The following is a 20,152-nucleotide window of genomic DNA, read 5'->3' on the forward strand; positions in this document are numbered from 1 at the left end:
TGGGTATTGAATCAGTTTGAGCAGCATCCATGGGGAGGGCCAGGGTTTCTCTAAAGAAAACCACAGGAGGCAACAGAGGGAAGGGGTGGGGTCCTCCTCACTGACAGAGTAAAGTGACAGTCACTGGTATTGTATGTTCATAATTGTGACCACACAGCTCTAAATCCATGGCAAGGCCTTTGCAGCCTGTCTTGAGACCTAACAAATAGCCTAGAATTCAGGTATTCCGAATGTGAACTGGAGCCAGTTTGCACACCTGCTGTGTTCAGGTAGGCTCAAGTCTACTGTTGAGAGAACAAGACCCCCACGCAGCAATACGAGACTGTCTGCGTTCTTTTTTCAGAACCAAACATTTCCTCTGGCCACTCTAGCCGGTTGCTTTTTCAGATGTTTGACCTGATGTGTGGTGAAGGCTGAGAGCTGAGGTCTGGGGTTGAGGAGCTTAACAGCTTCACTCCTTGTTGAGTACATAATATTTATGGAGGACTTGCAATAGGTAGACACTCTGGTCATTAATTCCTGTGAAGAGGCTCTGTGCATTCAAGTCAGGAGATTAGCCCAGGCCCATGTCCCTAGAGTTTCTTTCCTGTCTTCTGAAAGGCAAGTCCGGGTTGAGTCCCACATGGAGCCCAACATTATTTCTATAAATGCCAGGCTTGCCCTCTGAGAGGTGGGGCAGAGGTGCAGAAAGCAGTGTGTAAAGTCAGCTCTCTTGCTCTTCCTCTTAGCAGAGGAAGCAGGCCGTGGGTGGGTTGGTGTGTGTGTGTTGGGAGGGGAGTCAGAAAGCTGTCTTCGTTCTGCTTTCTTCACCGTATCTTCATCAATGCAAGCTGAGAAAGTGTTCTATCCATCCTGGGCTTCCCGCTTTGCCAGGTAGCAAGGGGGAAAGAAGTTAGTACACATGCCTAAGGTGACCCGCCCTTCCCAGTGATGGAAGGGGATCTGAACCCATGCTTGCTGAGTGTCGGAGTCCTTGCTCCTAAACTCACCCCACCTTCCCGGCATCTTAGCATCCTGTGCCACCTAAGCCTCATTGTCACTGTGCTTTATGGCTGTGTGTCACACTAGCTTTGTGGCTCTTCCTTGGACTCCTTGGACTTGCTGTGCCCATAGCACTTAAAAGAGCCATTTGTCAGAATAAAACGGACTCTGATGGAGCTTCAGCCAGTAACAAATAAAAGATGAAGAGGTAACAAATGAAGAAGGAGGAGGAGGAGGAGGACGAAAGGAAGAAGAAGAAGAAGAAGAAGAAGAAGAAGAAGAAGAAGAAGAAGAAGAAGAAGAGGAGGAGGAGGAGGAGAAGAAGGAGAAGAAGGAGAAGAAGGAGAAGAAGGAGAAGAAGAAGAAGAAGAAGAAGAAGAAGAAGAAGAAGAAGAAGAAGAAGAAGAAAGCACTTTAAGATAAATGTTTTCAAACCAAAGTTGCATTTAGGAATCCTAGGACTATTATAGGGTGTAAGATCACACACTTTGAAATGAAAATCAGCTTGTTCTGATACTAGAAGCAAAACCCTTTCTCAAGTAGAGAGCACATAGGGACATGAAGGGTCCCACTTCATGCCCAGTCCTTTCTACTTGAGAAAAGGGCCATGGCTGAACTGTATGGAATGAGGGAGTGGTGTTTGCTAAATGCCAGAGTCGATAGTACTTCAGTCAAAAAGCACCTGCCACAGCTTGGGTTGTGTGTGGTCCTGAAATGCCAGTGATGAGCGGTGAAGCCCAGAGTGTGTGGGGATTGGTTTGTGAGATAGGGAGCTGGGCAATGCAAGGACGCTATGGTGAGGAAGACGAGGAAGTTTCATAAAGGTAGAAGAGGCCTTCTGGGGCTGAAGATGGGGTGGAGGGGCACGAGGTTGATTCATTTCTGGCTAAAGAAAAAGGTCTCTGGGGGAGCAGCAAAGAGAATCAGGTGAGGTACCCAGCAAAGTGGGAAGCTGGCCTGTATTCCGATGCACTAACAAGAGGCCCTGGGCAAAGCGCGGCCTTCCTCTTGCGAGCTTTGGGCCGCAAATCTGTTTATTTGTATCTTTTATTTTTCACTTAAGTAAGCCCCGAACCTCCTCCAAAAAGACCCTCTGCCGTTTTAAAAAGGCAGTAGTTGGCACTCATTGGGGAGCTCCAGGCTTCCAGGTATTTTGCTGGTGTTGTGTGTAAAGACCCTGTAAAGAGGTGGACAAGGTGCCACACGGTGGAAGAGAGAGCTAGGCATGAACAGTGCAAGCTGCACAGTGGGGATGAATGACTTCACAGAGGGAAGTTAGCCGTGGAAAGACAGATGGGAACTGCATTGCACGTCATGGAGGCTTTTTTATATGAGTTTTCAGTTCTGTCTTGTTTAGCTCTTGTTCTGTTTAAATAACAGCCTGGGCCTGGTGCTCCCCAGAGAACCCCCACGAGAATTAAGTGATCATCTTGAGTCATGGGCCTCGGGCTCCCTGTGCTGGAATGCACGGGAACTCAACTGCCCTGAAATGACTGCTGGAACAATTTGGAAAGAGGGTTTTGGAAGTTTTGGGGAAGGGGAAATAGCCTACATTTACTCTGGCGGTTAAAACGGGAGTTGGGGGAGTGGAGGAGGGAAGGGAGAGAGAGAGACAGACAGACAGACACACACACACAGAGAGAGAGAGAGAGAGAGAGAGAGAGAGAGAGAAGAGAGAGAGAGAAACCACAATCATAAACCTTACAATAGTAGTTTCAAAAATAGCCCTGGAAAGGTGACTGCTTTGAATTGAGACCACTCCCTTCAGGGAACGTTTGGAGCCGCATCTGCAAAAGCAGTCTGTTTTAGAGTTCAGTCACTCAGAAGGATTCGTCCTCTGTCCTGGATTCGCTCAGATTCTCGCGTTCTTTCTTTCTTTCTTTCTCTGGAATTCCATAGACAGTAATTAAGGAACTGGAGGCCAGCAGGAGGTCAGGGAGCCTTCCTCAGTGAAAACAGGGATTGTTGGCCGTGCACAACACTCCCTTTTTTCCTTGTGGTGAATAGGAGATTTGCTTAGAGCTGATGACTTATGCCTTTCTTACAAGTTATCCAGTTAGCAAGCAACTGGGGAATCGGGCAGCAGGCAGAGAGAGGCTAATTGAATCCAGTCAGTGTCCTGGTGCTCTTCTTCGGATGTTGGGCAGTGACTGGGAGAGCCTGCCCGATCATGTAACTGCAGAGAACATGTTCGCCGGAGTGCCTGGTCCGACTTGGAGATTGCAGGACTGACTGACGAAGGATCAAGAGTGAGATTTGCTCCGAGTAGGGAGGGGGAAGGGGTACCTACTGCACCTTTGCAAAGCTGCCCCTTACGCCTGCTAAATGCCGAAGCCGGTAAGTTGACGAATGCTTTGTGTGTGTGTGTGTGTGTGAAAGGAAAACTTTTCTGTTACGACTTTCTGCCCGCTCCCGCCTAGGATGCAGCTTCCTTGGCTCCCTAAGTTTCTCTAGATCTGTCCATCTCCCCTAGCTGCTTCCCTGCCTTCCCGCCCAGCGGGATCACCAAGTTACCATACATAACTCTTGGAGAATACTAAATATTATTTTGAGAATATGAAAGAATGAGCAAGCCCGGGCTGGATCCACTCGGCTGCCAGTTGGGCTGACTCTGTGTGAAGGGCTTAAATCCAAACGGCGTTCGGCATCGCTTTCAATAAGCCTACGATTAATTGGCCTCCTTCTTATGCCTTTTAGAATTATTGCAGTGACAGCTTGACTCTAGGAAGTTGAAGTGTATGCGACTTCTTATGGGCTGGGCACAAACAAAACTCTTGTGTGACTTCCTCGAGCAAATGTATCCGCAGTTGAAAAATGCTTCTCAGAACTGCTTCTATATTGAATGATGCCGTGTAGCTCTGGGGGAGATACAGAGACTTAGTCTGGTTTTTCTGGTTGTTGATTGTGACAGTGTGTCTCGGATTTGGAGGGTTGTTAACTGTGACAGCGTGTCTCAGATTTGGAGCCGAGAGGCAAGTCGTAACACTGTGCTTGTGATGGTCGCATATGCTTCTGCCTAAGGGTCTGGTTGCTCATTGCAAGCATGGATTGACGTTTATTCCAGCACATCTGTTGCTACTGTGCCACTAAATTTTTTGGAAACTATGCATTCTGTACATCACAGATGTAAGAACTGTTCGCTATAAGGTGCGGTGAAGTATCCGCTTCAGGCGGCAAATGACAGGCTTAGGATGAGTGGTGAGGGAATGTTTGTAGAGGGCGCCAGCACGCGGGTCTTCTTAGTTACAGATGTGATTAATTTTGCTCCCCTTTCCCAATCATCTTGCGTGCAGTTGTGTTATCAAAAGTTCTCCACGCTGGCTCCCTGGCTTTTCCCATTAGAGCATCACAGATGTGTCAAAAGATGCACTTGTTCCAAGAGAAGCTGGATAGAAAGGAGGCTCCACCCTCTTGTCCATGCCAAATGGCCCCATAGACTCCTCACTCAGTGCCTGGCTGGCGAAGGGTGTGCTATCTCTTTAAAGCAGCTATACTTTTGTGCCTTGGCTTGGTCAATTTGTTATGGTTTAAAACTGTGGAGCCAGCTGTCTGCAATCTGATGTAATGTTGCTATGGAAACCAGAAATGAAACACTTAAGCATTCACCACAGAATTACTACATATAGCATTAGCCAAAGTAATTAAAAGTTGAGCCATATGGGCTTTCTGGTGGAAAAAATCTACAGCGGAAAGCTTAGGAATGGAATGTTTCTGTTTACAATACTGCAAAGGCTCTTTGCGCATCTTTTGGCGGAGTCGTGGTTTGTTCCCCTGCGCATGGTTTTGGATGGGGTGGATAAAGCTGATGGACGTCACCCTCTTGTCTGTCAGGTGATCAAACTGAAGGTTACTTTCGTGAACTTTAATAAACTAACTCAGAGGTGTAGGGGTACAGCAATGGGAAAATGAGTATGTGTGAACATATGCTTTTAGGTTTTTGTTTATATACAAATCATTTATATGCAAAGTAGAAATTCTTTCTCTTCTACAAACCTCCTTTAGGTAGGAAGGTTTTGGGTTGTTTTTTTTTTTTTTTTTTGCCCCAAATACTTACAGTATTTATTTTTTGCCTATCAAGACTGTCTAAAAAAACTTGAGTTTTAAAATTCTATGTACATAATTTTAGTGGTTCTTAATTTTAAAAAGTTCTTAAATCCTTTTTATAATAGTCAATTTTCAAAATAAAAGGCACATTGCCTATACATATATAATATACATATATATTAAAAATATGATATGTGGCTTTCAACATTTAGAAAGAAACACGTGGTTATTTGAAAAAGAAATATACAGGGAAGAATTTATTACTCAGTGTAGAAGAAATGCAGTCACTTGTGTCTTTATATTAAAACAGCTGGAGAGACTAATATGTCATAAGTTTCTTCCCTGGGACTCAAGAGGAATCCAAAAGTTGACCATTCTCATCAACAAAAATTGTCTTAAAGACTCCCCAGGCTGACTACAGAGGAATCTTTTAATTAAAAAGATAAGATGCACAAGTATACATTTCTTCAGTGGCTCTCCGTGTCAACCTGCCTAGGGTCCAAAGCATGGCAGGCAGAGGAAGTCCGTGGTTGCCATGGCTTGCGATTTGTCAATGACCGACACCTCCAGAACCTCCACTGACTTAGAAAAGTAGAAATGCCACCAGTTTAATGTTCTCTAGAGTGCATTTTCCTCAGAGAGTAGGTGCGACATGTGAGAGAGATTGAGGAAGTACCTGGACTGTTCTTCTTCTCCACAGGGAACGTAGGCCCAGGGAAGGAAGGTCTGGGAGGAAATGCTGGCTCTCGGTCTCGTGTCCTGATGTGACTATTTTTATTTTTCCCTGGAAAGTTCACGCAAATGTACCTTTTCTATGCACGGTTTGCATCTCTGTAGAAGAATTTTGTGTTATTGATTTCTATATGCCATTCAGTTCCATGCACTCTTAGAGCAGCCTTCCCCAAGACAAACCTCCAGCAGCCATTGCCAACAAACTAGCTAGCTGTGGGGCGCATTTACATCGCCCAGTCTAGCTTCCCATCTCTTTCATACAAACAGTTGGTGCTTATTTCAACCTTGGCCTGACTCTGAAGTTTATAATGTCAAGGCTGGACACCTAGCCTGGTTTCGTCTGTTTGTTGCTGCTGTTTGACTATCCAGAGGCCTTGTGTAATATAAGGTTAACTTTTCTGCTTGGATTGCTGGCACTTGAACTGAATGGGAGGATGCAATATTTTGAAAATTTGCACGAATCCAGTGCACTGTGGGTTACTGAGGTGCTCGTGACCCAGAATGAGGGTAACCAAGTTCTCATGCCTCTGGTTGGCCACTCTGACCATTTCACTTCATGACACGTCAACAATTCAACAAAGTAGGAATGAAATTTAAACCAGATGGTATTATTTTGTATTTGGAGCTAAACTTACTATTTTAACTCTTTTTTTTAAAACCTACACTTTTCAACTAAGTGCATTAACCCTAATTGTTTAACGTAATTGCCCCCTTTCCTTACTGAGATGAGAGAGAAGGGTTCCATTTTCCTTCTATCTGCCAAGTAGATAGTGGGCAACTTTTTTTTGGAAAAAAAAAGATTTGTTTACTTTTATTTTATATGCATTGATGTTTTGCTTGCATGTATTTCTGTAGGAGGGGGGGGAGGACCAGATCCCCTGGAAGTGGAGTTATAGACAGTTGTGAACTCCATGTGGGTGCTGGGAATTGAACCCCTGTCCTCTGGGAGAGGAGCCAGTGATGCTCTCAACCGCTGAGCCGGCTCTCCAACCCGACAGTAGGCGACTTTAATTGTGACCCTGCAGGCATTATTTTCCTGGGAATTTTACCGAAGGTGGACATAGATTCAAGCACGATTCCCAGACAAGAACACTGAGGAGTACTGCAGTCTGATCATTTGCTGAAGTCTGTACTAATCAATCAACAGGGAGTCGACTGGAGTAAAGTACAGAGGCGCCAATGCTGTGCTCTCCAAGGCAAGGAGGTGGCAGAATATGGATCAAGTTTATCCAGGAGAGGGTACCGTTGTACTGAGAGAAATATCCGTGCACTCCCAGCATGCACCGTTTCTAAGCAATCCATATGGTCTCCACCCTCTTTTGTGCCCTTCTCTACCAACACTGATTGACCTATTTTATGGCCTATGAAGTGCGATTCGGGAGAGCTTTCCTTGGAGAAAGTCCCCTCATTGGTCTTGAATTGGAGATGTGGTTTGTTTTTGTGTTGTTGGGGGTGGGGTGGGGTGTGTAGCGTCGTCTGTCTCCCTGAGAATTGCACCGAGAACATGCAGGGATGCTATTGTCAATTCGGGCAGGACTAGCTGGACCCACTCATTGGTTGCACCGAGCATGGCGAGGCTGGGGTGCTTCCAAGAGGCCCTAGCGCCCAGCCGGGTAGTGCAGCGTGCCTTACGGCGCTCTGGTGGGAAACTTCACATTTCCAGCAGATACAGTGGAGGAAGCTGCATACTGAATGTTGGAATGGACTTGGAAATGAAGCCCTCGTTCCGTTCACAAGGAAAGGATTGTTTTTAGCCTGGACCACTGCTATGGAGAGAGAATTTTTTTTCCCCTCTGTAATGTTTGATACTTGAGGGAAAACAGCTGGGCCGGAGCACACTTGAGTCGCTGCAGAATGGAATGGGCTGCTGGGGAATATGGACTGTACTGTATGGCCGTAAAGGTCAGCTTTTTCCCTTGTCTCTTTGGAGGAATGTGGGGCTGTCCTCAGCCTTGCCTCATGAGTCCTCAGAAGGAGCTGGGGGAGGTGGCAGGGATGACTGTGATGTGGCAGGCAGTTCTAACAAAAAGGAAAGAAAGTTTCTCTCCCCCCCTCCCTCTTTTCTTTATTTTTTTTTCCTTCATTGCTTCCCCTTTTCTGCCTCCTGGTTTTGATTTGGGGTGGGGGTGGGGTGCTGGAAAAAGTCAACAAAATTTTGGTTTGGAGAAGTGGTTGATGACCACGTTCAGCAGCAAGTCCCAATGGGCCAGACAGAGGAGAGCCTGGTCCAAACCACAGCAGTGTAACTGGAATTACAGGGCCAGCTCGAGGAGAAAGTCCTACTGGACTTGGCTTGAAAGACACAGGGAACGGGATGGACAGATACCCCCATGGTGGTCAATGCCATGAATATGTACTTTATCCCTAGGATTGAGTCTGCGGAATTAGGCCATTTGAGGGTATGCGGGGTTTTGTAAACCTGTTGGGCAGATTTGTTGATGTTCCAAGTTTGGCAGTGGAGCTGCAGATCCCTGGCCTTGACTGAGAGGCCAGCTGAGCCATTCATGCCAGCCGGGAGGCCACAGCTCTGGAGCAATTAACTGATTAACCGTTCCTCTGTTTCTTGGCCAGTCAAGAGAACAATCGGATGATGAGTCGGAGGAGTCGGTGAAGTTTAAGAGGTTACACAAGCTGGTAAACTCTACCCGAAGAGTCAGGAAGAAACTGATCAGGGTGGAAGAAATGAAAAAGCCCAGCACTGAAGGTAAGAAAACCAAACCAAACCAAACCAAACAGAAAACAAAAACCGGGGGCGGGGGCAGGAAACCCCACCCTAGTTCTTTCAGAAGAAACCACTTGGGGTTGGATGGTCAGTAGAAACAGAATATGAATTCAAGTAGGAACCGAGCTCTGGCTGAGGCTGACAGCTGTCTCCGTGCCAGTAGGACCATGCTCAGCCTTGTGGAATGAAGGATCCTGGTGTCAAGTATTTCGGGCACTTAGTAATTCCAGAGTGACAGAGATGGGAAATGGCTAGGGTCTGACGATAAAACCTGAAGGTGTGGCCCAGCTTTAATTATGAGCTTCTGTTGCCATATATAACCCTGTATGTTCTCAGCATACGCCTTTCTTCCATAGGGGACTGGCATTTGTAATGCAATGGGTCTCATGCAAATCGGATACACCCTGCATCCCTCTTGCAAAGCCACCTGACAATCGAGGCTCTTAATATCCCTTCAAAGCCTTGGGGCTGCTTTGTTCTTCCAGGAAACAATCTCAAATCTCTTTTCAAAGGGACTTTGAGGACCTTCAATTCGAAGGGGATCTTTAAGAGCTGACTGGGACGATGAAACATTAATGTCAACAGAGACATCGACTGGGGATCAGCAGAATGACTAGTAACCTTTGAGTTATAGTTACGATTGTTCAAATTAGGGCCTTGTTCATTTTCGCTTTTAGTAGGATGCATAAACAATCAAAAATATACCCCCCAAAAAAGATCAAATAAAAGCTTAATATTCCCGAATATAGCTGCATACAGCAAAGGGTCTATAATCCCAGCAATTTTGAGCCCGAGAGGGGAGCACTATGGGCTACATGGTGGCACCCACCTGTAAGGTTTTCTTATTTATAAAATGACTTTCCAGGTACATCCTGACATAGCATCTTTGGAGAGTATTCAACACAGACCATGTTTGTACCTGTTGTCTGCCCACTTCTATGTGTTGTTCATAGACGTAGATGCGTTAGCCCTCTCCACAGTGCGGGAGCACGTCTAAGCCAGTACGGAACCATCAGCTTCTGCTTGGTGGCTTTTAGCAAACGAGGAAGCCTCAAGTGTCTCTTTGTGTTAGCACTTACAGTAACAGACCAATAGCTAAAGACCAGAACTTGCGCAAATCTGTGTCCTTGCATTATGTGGGGTCTTCTGATCTCAGCTGCATTAAGATAAGGCCACCGTGAAGCGGGTTGCACATCGCACAGGGGCAGAGCTCACCTGGGCCTCCACTTCTGCAATAGCAAAGCAGCTCCTTTTGATCCGCAGAGGACAGGAGAAGACTGTATTCAGGGAACCCAGGTCAGGGCTGGGTTTTGGGGGCTGCCTCTCAGACACAGACAGGAAACCTCGCTCTGCACGGGCCTTCTCACAAAGGCTGACACAGCCTCTTGGGAGGCATTTCCATAGTCGGCTCAAAGCGCCTTAGCAGACGCTGCCTTCCCAGGCTAAGGCTGCACATGTCTCAGACATGTGTGTCCCAGATAGTGCCAGACCCAGCTGTGACAGAGATGCGTAAACTGCTGATGGCTGTTCTGAAAATACTCCAGAAGATATGTGAACCGCTGATGAGTGGCAGGTCCTTAGAGCACTGGGTAAAGCCCACCAGGACCCCACGGAGCCCTTCAGGACTGTGTTGCTTAGACGTTTCAGGGATCTGTGCCACCTGGAGGGCATAACATGGCTGTGTTCATTCACAGTGGGGTTACCTCTGCTACCAGGCAGGCTTCCAGTCTTAGCCCAGGAAACAGGGCACAATCTTTAGAAGTAACAATATTTACTTGGGAAGACGTAAATACTATTGGTCTCTAAAGTTATCAGGGCATCTGAAGGAGGGAGCAGGAAGCAGCCCTCATATTTGAGCACTGCCTGTGGTCTGGCTGAATCCTGTCTGAGCCTGGACCAGGCATCACGCCCTCCCTGTTGATCCCCAAACAGCTCTTCAGTGACTCCGGGACTGGGCATCGTTTTGATTTCTCCTTCACTTATCCTTCCGTCTCTACGGCTTACTTCCCCACATGGACGTGAAGTCACTCTTAAGTGGGATTTCATAGCCGAATTCTTCTGTAATGAATATCTATCAAATTAGGGAAGGTAGCCATTCTTAGACTCTTCTGGAAAAGGGTGTCATTTTTACCACCCTCCCTCTCTCTCCCTGACACTTAACCACTCATTGGCACCTTTGTCCCAGCTGGATTGTATAGCGTTTCCCCTTCTGTTCCAGGGAACTTCGTATTTTTTCCCCTCTCGGCTGTTCAGCTGGGGAAAAGCTGCAAAGCTCCAATGTTTCCTTCTAATTGAGGGATGCAGCCAGTTGGGATCGCTACACCCACAGTTTGACCTACTTCCTCCATCACATCTGTTCATATAACACATGCAGAAAAGAACTTGGCTCTCCTGCCAGCACATCCAGGCCTTTCCACTGGGCTGCTCCAGAGGGCTTGGCTCACTACCTGGCCCCAGAGAGAGCTTCAAGGCCTGGAAGCCTGGGCCTGAGTAGAACACTTAGTGAGCTGCTTGCGTGTCAAAGCCCTTAAATGCCCTTGCTGTTTCCTCCAGGGCTGGGTGGATGGGACTCTCTGGCTGGAATCGCTCAGTTCCTCTGGCTTTTTGTGTTTGGCTAGTCCACTGGAGAGCATTTGTCAATCACATTTGCATGTATAACCCTTTCTGGTGTTTTCCCCACCCAGAATCTCTTGGAGATTTAATCACTTAAACGGCATATGTACCAATAAAAAAAATCATGGTCCGCCACATGGCATTCACCACACTCCAACTATAAAAGCCACTAGCTCCGACCTAAAGGAGAGCCTTTTGGGATGGGGAGGACTGAGCCTAGCTTCTGGAGAATGCGCTTACAAGTCGGATGCCAATGACCTCGAAATGCTAACATATATCACAGTAATGACGGGTCTTGGTTTTGTAAATGGCATTTTTAGTAGGCCAAGGAAGATGTTGGCCTAAAAACTTGTTCTGAAGGAGAATAAAAGATATCACAAATTTTCCCTACCTAGTTTAATAGTACTGGGGTTTGAATGCAAAGCTAAACAAGACCTCTCTGCATTTGAGCTATAGCCCCATCCCTCTTGTTTTGGTTTGGTTTTGGGAGTCAGGGTCTCATTAACTTAGGTTGGCCTTGAACTCTGTATTTAGCCAGGGATGACCCTGAACTCCTGATCTTCCTGCCTCCGCCTCCCAAATGCTCAACTTATAGTCAGGAGTAGTAATACCACAAGCTTTTATTTTTGAGTCTCGTTAAGTTGGTGGGGTTGATCTTGAACTTGCCATCCTCTGTCTTCCCTGAAACTGGGATTACTGGCCTGTGCTGCCAGACCCAGCACCCCACAAATGTTGAATGTTAAACTTCCTTACAACCATACAGTGCAGTCTGATGACCTTCTTGTTGTTTGTGCCTTGACCTATGGGCCGTGTTTGTGAAGAAGATCTTAGTGTAGGCAGGAGGAACATGACCGTTAGCTGTGTGAGCTAACTTGTGTTTTCCAGGGATGGAAAAAGGTCCGTGGGACACCCATTCACAGGAGACCCTATGTTCATGCCCTTCCAGGTGGAGAGGAACATGTGTTTGAGAATCCGCCCGTCCTGGACGAGAGGTCCGCACTCTACTCTGGAGTGCACAAAAAGCCATGTTTCTATGATGGCTCCTCTGAGAAACCTCCGGAAGATGACTCGGAGTCTCTCACCCCATCTCCATCATCTAGCAGCCTGGATACTTGGGGAGCTGGCCGGAAATTGGTCAAAACATTCAGCAAGGGAGAAAGTCGGAGCCTGATTAAGCCCCCTAAGAAGATGGGGACATTCTTCTCCTATCCAGAAGAAGAGAAGTCCCAGAAAGTGTCCCGCTCCCTCACAGAGGGGGAAATGAAGAAAGGTCTTGGGTCCTTAAGTCATGGGGTAAGTACGGACGGTGTTTTCTTCTATGACAACCATCGGCGTAGGCACCACTTTCTGGTGTCCTTGGAGGAGGTGCAGAGTGTCCGTAAGCAAATCCGCTTGAAGAAAACGGATACTAATTACTCCTGTTCCAGAACTTTTCTCTGTCAGCGTCCCTCCAGAAAAGGAGTCAATGGCACCACCTGTGACCTGCTGCCCCGGCAGAAGCCCAAGGGGGGCGGCGGCTGCGGCTTCCCTGGCAGGAGGGGCCGAGGGCGCACCTCGGTCAGCGAGTTCAATATCACCTACGTGGTGGAGCGGAGTCTCTACAGCCACCTGAACCTGACCCAGCTCGTGCGTCCTGCTTCAGACAGGACGCTGAGCAAGGCTGAGAAGCAGGACCTGAGGCGGTGCTTGCTGGAGGAGGATGAGGAGGCAAAGAGGAAGTGGGCTGCCACGGTGGACCGCTGTACTAAAAGGGTTCTCTTGAGAATCCACCAGAAGTCCGTGAGTCGCCAGGATGGTCTTGAGGAAGGCCTTGTCATTTCCGTGATGTGCAGTCAAGCATTATGGCCTCTCTTCTTGCAAAAGTGCCTTCCTTCGTCTCTTGGGGTCCATTCCACCGTCACCTCTGATCTCTAGACCTTCTTTCTTTAGTGCTAATGCCTTTCCTCTAATTTCCATCTGCCCTCTGGCCAGCTGAAGCTCTTTGATTTTTTTTTTCTATTTAACTGAAACTAAATCTTGAAGCTAATCTTCCAGGGTTCAGGAGTGGGCTCTGGCTAACTTCTAGGAGTGGCTGTCTTCATGGCCAGCCATCTTGTCATAGGACCTCGAAGCAGAAGGACACTAAGCCCTGAAAGAGCTGTTTCTTTTTCAGTCACTGAAAACAATAAGAAAGAACTGATGGAAAGTCTGCCATCCCCATTGTCAAGTACATTTCTTTGATTAGGAGGGCCAGCCAGAAAGTTCTTGCATCTAAAAGAGAAAAAAAAAAATCAATTAAAGCCCCTTTGTTTTACTGAAACTAATTCAGTATTTTTGCCTTTTTTAAAATGTAGTGATTAGCATGTAGTAATGTCCTCAGTGGCCACGCAGATTCTTATGCATCGGAAAGTAAAATGCTTTCTTATAAGATGACTTAAAATAAAAGGTTTTCGTTTTCAGTTTTTATCCTGAAGGGCCGGCGAAGCCTAGCTCAACTTCTCCTTTCAGAGGGTGACTTAGTTCGAACTTGAGAGTATAGATATTCTCCCCCTGGGATTCCCACCTAACTTGGAGTTTGCACAATGGCCCGTGTAAAAGGGGACAGAGCGAGGCAGAGCTGGCACCGCTGTGCTCTGGCACCTTGCTTAATCCTCCCGGGGCTGCTGGCCCAGAGCCCCTTTGAAAGGTCTGAAAGAACCTCTGGAGGAGAATAGGCTCCACGGTCGCTTTTCCCAGGGTTCCTTCGCGATCATGAATAGGATGCTCTTGTCCAGAACTGTATAACTGTGATTTAAATGCATGCAATCGAGTTCTGCTTTTGTGAAAACGAAGACGGATTGGCCACTGCCATCCTTCAAATGCCCTCCTCTGCTTCTCAGAGAATCTGTGGGTCCTTCCTCGCTTTGGAGTTTTGAAAATAATTCCCATGTGTGTTGACTTCCGTCCTAGATTTTCTTTTCTGTCTTTTCCCACTCTTGTGCGCCTTACAACACTTTTTATGCTATCAGTCTGTTGGGAAAACTTTCCTTCTGTCTTTCTGTATCTTGGCAACAGTGTTTTGGTTCTTCTCTGTTTTGTTTTGTTTTAATATCAGAATTTTCTTGGCTACTCAATGCTTCAGTTTCTGGTGTACTCTGCCCTCCATATCTTTTGTAAAGCACTGGTCTTGGTGTCAGAGTTGAGCCCAGTTCATCTGCCTGCTTGCCTCCAGACATCAGCGCCACTCACTAACGATGGCACTATGAACTGGGATACTTTTAATATGCTAAGAGCTTAAGACAGACAGTACTCGGCCTTTTTAATATCTTCTAAGCAATATATTCAGGGCTAAATTAGAAATCTGTGCATAGCTGCTCTTATAAGTACAATCATATAATTAGAAAAAATTAACATTCTCATTATTCAGAAAACATAGGATAAAGTCAGTGTTTCAACAGTAGAAAGAGATGGGTGGGTTTTTTGGTTTGTTTGGCTGGTTGGTTGATTTTGGTATTCTGGTTCTGGGACACGAACCCACAGCCTTCTGCATGCTAAGCTCTATCGCTGGTCTTACACCCTCTGACCCTTGCTTCTTTCACCTGAAGTGCTCCTTTTCATTCTCTTTGTTGTATTCACTTCCTTCATTTTACTCTCAAAGTGCACAGTTTGCTTTAATTGTCAACCTTGCTCTTTTTGTCCTTCAGAGATGCCATACTTGCTTGACAAAACCTCAGGGAAATGATAACGCTTTGAATTCATTGGAAACAGTCATGTGTCTTGCTTTTAATTTTTATTCATTCAATTTTTTTTGTTTGGGAAAACAGACATGCATGACATTTCGGAATCTTGTCCCTTTTTAAATCCAATCCCCCTCCAAACATGTTCTCAGCTGCATGCCCATCCCATTGGCTCACTCGCCTCATCCCAAGCATCATCCAAAAGAGGTTTTTATTATTATCTGTACAAGAGATGAATGAACTCAGAATATTTTGCTTATGCTCCATTTATGCAGATCACCAGAGTTCAAAGATTGTTTTTTTTTTCTTTCGTTGTTTTTATAATCCACTTTCCCTCCTGCAAGAGTTCTGCTTTGAGAACTGGTGACCTTACCAGAAGTGGGAACTTCTTCCATGCAGCGCTCAGTGCTTGTTAGTCCTCCGCTGATGAAGAATCTGATTCTGCTGTCTTAACACATCGCTTGGAGAGATGTTTAGCTGGGGAGTCTGAAAATCAGCCCATTCGTTAAGCCCTTTATTTTAGGCATAAATGCCCACAGCAGGCACATGAAAACCCAAATAAGCTTCTAATTTATTACAGTCATCATTTCCACATAAATGCCTTGTGAGTTATTTCCTATGCATCAGAGAAAGCATGCTGGGTCCAGGGTTGAGGGAGATGTTGTCATTTAAAGCAGGAACGTGCGAAAGTCATAAAGTGATCGGGCATCTGGGCGCCATCCCGTGTCTGCGAAGCCCTGAGTCACAGGAAAGGAACTAGAATAAAGTCCCTGCCTTTGCAGAACTGAGAGAAAGCATTTGGCACCATAAGCTACGAGGGGAAAGTTAATGTTAAAAAATTTGCCTTGAGAGGTGGCAATTGTTTCCCAATTAGGTGAGCTGGCGATTCCTTTTGTATAGAGGAGTCGTTTTATGGACGAGATATAAGGCTGGTTGACTATGAAGAAAGCAGGGTTACCTCCTGATAGTATAAAACTGAGCTAACCTTCACTAGAAAGTGAGCAAGTAGTGATTAGTGTAAGCAAGAGCAAGTGTTGCTGAGAGGTGGATAGCCCCAAATGCCCTTCTCTTCTGCTCCTCTTGGGTGCCACAGCTGCCACCTCCCTGTGGGGCCTGTTCCTGGAAGCTTTGGTTTAACTGTTGAACTTCCAGATTATAAAACCCGGAATGGAGGTTCCCGCCCCTCATTTGCATGTTTTAAATCTTGACTAAGGCTAACCTGCAGTGGAATAATCAAGAGGAGCTCCTGGCCTCTTAGCAGAACCAAAAAGAAACATCAGAGGATAAACAAGGCCCAGAGCGTCTGCTTTATGAGCCCAGGGTGCTAAGTCCTTCAGGTCTATGATCTAGATAGTATCGATTCGGAATCCTAAACTCAGAGTTTTAGGACTTGCTCTGTGTGTCAAGCAGCAAGCAAGAAGCACAAGTTAGATCTATGTGCAGTGTTAAACGCCTACTCATTTTCCTCCTCGACCATGTCTTCTATCTCAATGCGGTACATTAATATATCTAAAATGTGTCTGATTAAAAGAAGCAGTGTTCATAGTTTGTATTCTGCTTTTGTGCTCATTCCTTCCATTTTGTGGCCACCCTTAGGGTCTCCAAGCAGCAGGTAATACACAGCATTAGAGCCCAAATCTGCTGTGTAAGTTTTCTCATCAACTGCTTTTAAAACATCACCTCCAACAAAAATTAATATGCTTTGGCAAGAGGAAACAGGCAAGGGCCTCGAGTTATTTATTTACTTATTTATTTATTTTGCTAGAGAAATTGGATATAAGTTCCAGAGACAGAAAATCCTGGAAATAGAAGTAGTTTCACAAAATTTGAAATCAACTAAAAGTACAATAAGCCTCTCGTCATAACTGCAGCAGTATCTTTCCTACTGAAAGTAGAGTGTGTGGTTAGTGGCAGACACTCAGTCACCCCTCCACTGGTAAATGTGCTGTCATCCATTGTGATAAAAAGGGTAGCAACTAGATAAGTCGAGAGTCAGATGGGGAAATTATCATCATTTTTGGCCAGGATGGGGAAGGATGTCCCACAGAAAGTAGATAACCCTGTTGGCATGATTGGCTGACTATGAACGTACCTTCTTTTCCCTCCATAATGGTTCAAAACTAAATGACAAAAGTCCTTCCGAAAGGCCTGCTGTCCCTGGCAGAGCTTAGGACTCCCAAGACCATGGAGCAGTGAGGGAGCCTTCCTGTACTGAGATTCTGAAGGCTGTGTTTATTTCGTTCTTAAGAGTCATTGTTTTTGCATGTTAAGGGTCCCGGTGACCCATGAGAACACCCCATCAGGAAGGTCTCGTGTGACATGAAGCATACGTTTTTCCTTCATCGTGCCGCGTGTCCTATTGCCATCCTGTACATGTATTTGTGGCTCGGAGATGCTTTGCACAGGGGACATGTGTTGGGTTGTCTGTGGGTGTGACCGAGCATAACTGCATTATCACCTCCCCTCTCTTGTTCCACAGAGAACTTGCAGTTTCGGTGGATTTGACCTGACGAATCGATCTCTGCATGTTGGCAGTAATAACTCTGACCCTATGGTGAGTGGACCGCAGAGAAAAGTTGTCAGTCTGGACTGCAGTGACCTAGATGCCAACAGTTCCCGTTTTGGTGTCTCAGAGAGTCAATTCCCACTTTGTTCAGCAGTTCAAAACTATATTGGCAAAGAAACTCTGGAGGCAGAGGCGGATCTCTGTGAGGGCAGCCTGGTCTATAAGAGCTAGTTCCAGTACAGGCTCCAAAGCTACAGAGAAACCCTGTCTCGAACAAACAAAAAAACAGACAAAAGCAAAGAAACTCTGTTGCCTCCATCTTGAAGGTGTACGGAATGGATGGGGGCCATCTGTGCCTTCATCCGCTCAAAGCGTCATTGCTCCTTAGAGCCTTCGCTCCAGCATTCTTTAAGTAACACACACAGATGAGTTTGGCTCCTTTGGCCTTAGTCATAAGGGGTCTGACCCCATGGAGCCCTGTGATGTGAGTCTCATTTAGCAGTCTTATTATAGGACCTCCGAGGCCCATCCTAAGTTTAGAACTTTCTCATGTGAGGTGTCCTGAAGCAAGCAAAGCAAACCCAGGGCCCTGATTGCCAAGGTTATTGTCTCCTCAGATGTGCTTGTGGGTCATGGTCAGGGCCCAGGCCACTATGTTAAAGTTCCCTAAACTTCCAGCCCCAAAGGAGTAGGTAAGTTTTACATGGTTTTGCTTGCCACTTAAAGACAAAAAAAAAAAAAATGCTTTATAGATATTATGATCTTATGTCGCTAAGATACACAGCTGTGAGATAGGAGGCGTTACACCCTTTGCTGCAAGATTTAAGCTGTTTTATTTGGGTATCAAATTTTATTGGTTCATAAGCCAATAATTTTATGTTGTCAATCTCTACAAACACAAACGTCTCCTCCACCCATCCCTTCTTGGGAAGGTTTGTCTTTTAATGCAAAAGAGAATGAGAGATGGCCACAGTCTGGCTTGTTCAAGGAAGGAGAGTTTGCCCTTAGGAGTTGGCTACACTGACTGTCAGTACATAGTCACGCAGCCTGATGCCCACCTTCTGCCCTTGGGTGAGTCAATCCCTTCTCCCCCGCTGCTGGGGTTACCTGAATATTGGTCCCTCTAAATCTTTCTGCACTAATGAAATGCAGTTCCCTCAAGGGCTTTTAAATGATAGGAAGGAAAAAAAAAAACGCAACTGGAAAAGCATGTACTAAGATTAAATAAAATAAAAAGTGCCTGAAGCCCCAGGATAAACAGACAAACAAAATACCTCTCAGTAGGTTTTAATTCCTCATCTCAAAGATAAATAAGAGCCTCGAGTTAACAGGAGAAAAATGTGAAGATCCCGGGGAATGCTAATATTTTCTCTGAGGTCTAGGATGTTAATGGTTTGAGTAGTGGAACCGGTTTCTAGCCTTTCTCTCCTAGGACTAATGGCGTTTACACTCTGTTTTGCAGGGTAAAGAGGGAGATTTTGTGTACAAAGAGGTAATCAAATCGCCTACTGCCTCCCGCATCTCTCTTGGGAAAAAGGTGAAGTCGGTGAAAGATACAATGAGGAAGAGGATATCTAAGAAATACAGCAGCCCCGTCTCTGAGCAGGTGTGTGGCCATCTTGCTGTGACCCAGGTTCTTGCTAAGCACGGTCCGCTTGGGCTATTAAATGGTGCTATAATGTGTGTGTGTTTCTTGGCATTAACCAGCTGCTAGATCAGGCTGTATTTGTGCAGAAAAAGAAGGCGTTTGCTACAGAAACAGTTGTTTAGCAGTTAGGGCTTTCCGGATACCATTCTTAGTTCGGAGACTAGAAAATACAGGCCCTGTGTATTAGTGGCTTTTCTGGTTGCTGCATCAAAATATAAGACCAAAGCAGCTGAAGGACAGAAGAGAGGCTTTATTTCAGCTCGCAGCATCAAGACACAGTGTTTCATGGCAGGCAGGTAGTGCCTTGAGTCACTGGTGACATTGTCCTTCATCAGGAAGTAGACAGAGACGTGAAGGCTGCCGCTCAGTCCCCGCTCTCCTTTCTTTGCGGTCTATGGACGGATAACCACTGTATTCAGGTGACCTTCCACCTGAACGACTCTAATCTAGAAAACCCATCACAGATGTGCCCGGAGCTTCGTTTCCATGGTGATTCTAAACCTTATCGAGTTGACAATTACGATGAAACCTTCACAGCAGGCCTCCCATTTCAGAGAAATGAAGACAAGGCCACACAGAAAAAGATTCTGCTGGGCTGTCAGCACAGTAGAATGAACCTAGTGAATACATTTAAGCTCAGTGGGCCAGGGGATTCTTTTTTCAAATACCCTTGTTGTAAAGAAAGAGAGTATCTCCTTTAGAAGTACCCTTTGGAGCTAGAGAGCTGGCACTGTGGTTAAGAGCCATTGCTGCTCTGATGAAGGACTCGGGTATGGTTCTCAGCACCCACATGGTGGCTCACAACACTCTATAACTCCAGTTCCAAGGAATCCAGTGCCCTGCTCTGGTCTCTGCGGGCACCAGGCACACATGTGGGATGCATACAGACATATACATAATGCAAACACTGTGTACCAAAAATAAAAATAAGTAAATTTTTTCTTTTAAGTGTTCTTGGCCAACTGACTTTTCAGATGTAGGCTATATTGTTCTAGAAGTATGTAGTAGTTACGAAGGGGAAGTCTTACAGAAATACTTTCTGGCTACTAGGTTGCAATAGTCAGGCAGGTTTTTATTTGGGGCGAGAGCAGAAGGCCATCTCGCTGGCACTGTGTGTCATCGGGATATCACAAAACTGACTTTGCACCCCTGGTTCCATAGAAAAAAGTTTCATCCGATTTTTGCCTTAATTGCAAGTGTGGAAGGAAGAA

General features: G+C 45.9%; 1 protein-coding gene across 4 annotated transcripts in view; it reads left to right on the forward strand.

Moving 5' to 3' along the window:
- Window positions 1-20,152, forward strand: part of Sash1 (SAM and SH3 domain containing 1) — a 229,949-nt gene that overhangs the window by 189,430 nt on the left and 20,367 nt on the right. For 3 of the 4 annotated variants that reach the window (XM_041680053.1, XM_041680051.1, XM_041680052.1), the window contains 4 exons: window positions 8,329-8,461; window positions 12,039-12,871; window positions 17,267-17,341; window positions 18,756-18,899. In XM_041680053.1, coding sequence (XP_041535987.1) covers window positions 8,329-8,461; window positions 12,039-12,871; window positions 17,267-17,341; window positions 18,756-18,899 — 1,185 coding nt within the window. The remainder of the gene's footprint in view (window positions 1-8,328; window positions 8,462-12,038; window positions 12,872-17,266; window positions 17,342-18,755; window positions 18,900-20,152) is intronic. The other variant, XM_041680054.1, reaches the window with a different exon arrangement.

This window comes from Microtus oregoni, unplaced genomic scaffold, assembly GCF_018167655.1.
Source record: "Microtus oregoni isolate MIOR12 unplaced genomic scaffold, Mior012 000033F_ref0000390, whole genome shotgun sequence".
NCBI lineage: Eukaryota > Metazoa > Chordata > Mammalia > Rodentia > Cricetidae > Microtus > Microtus oregoni.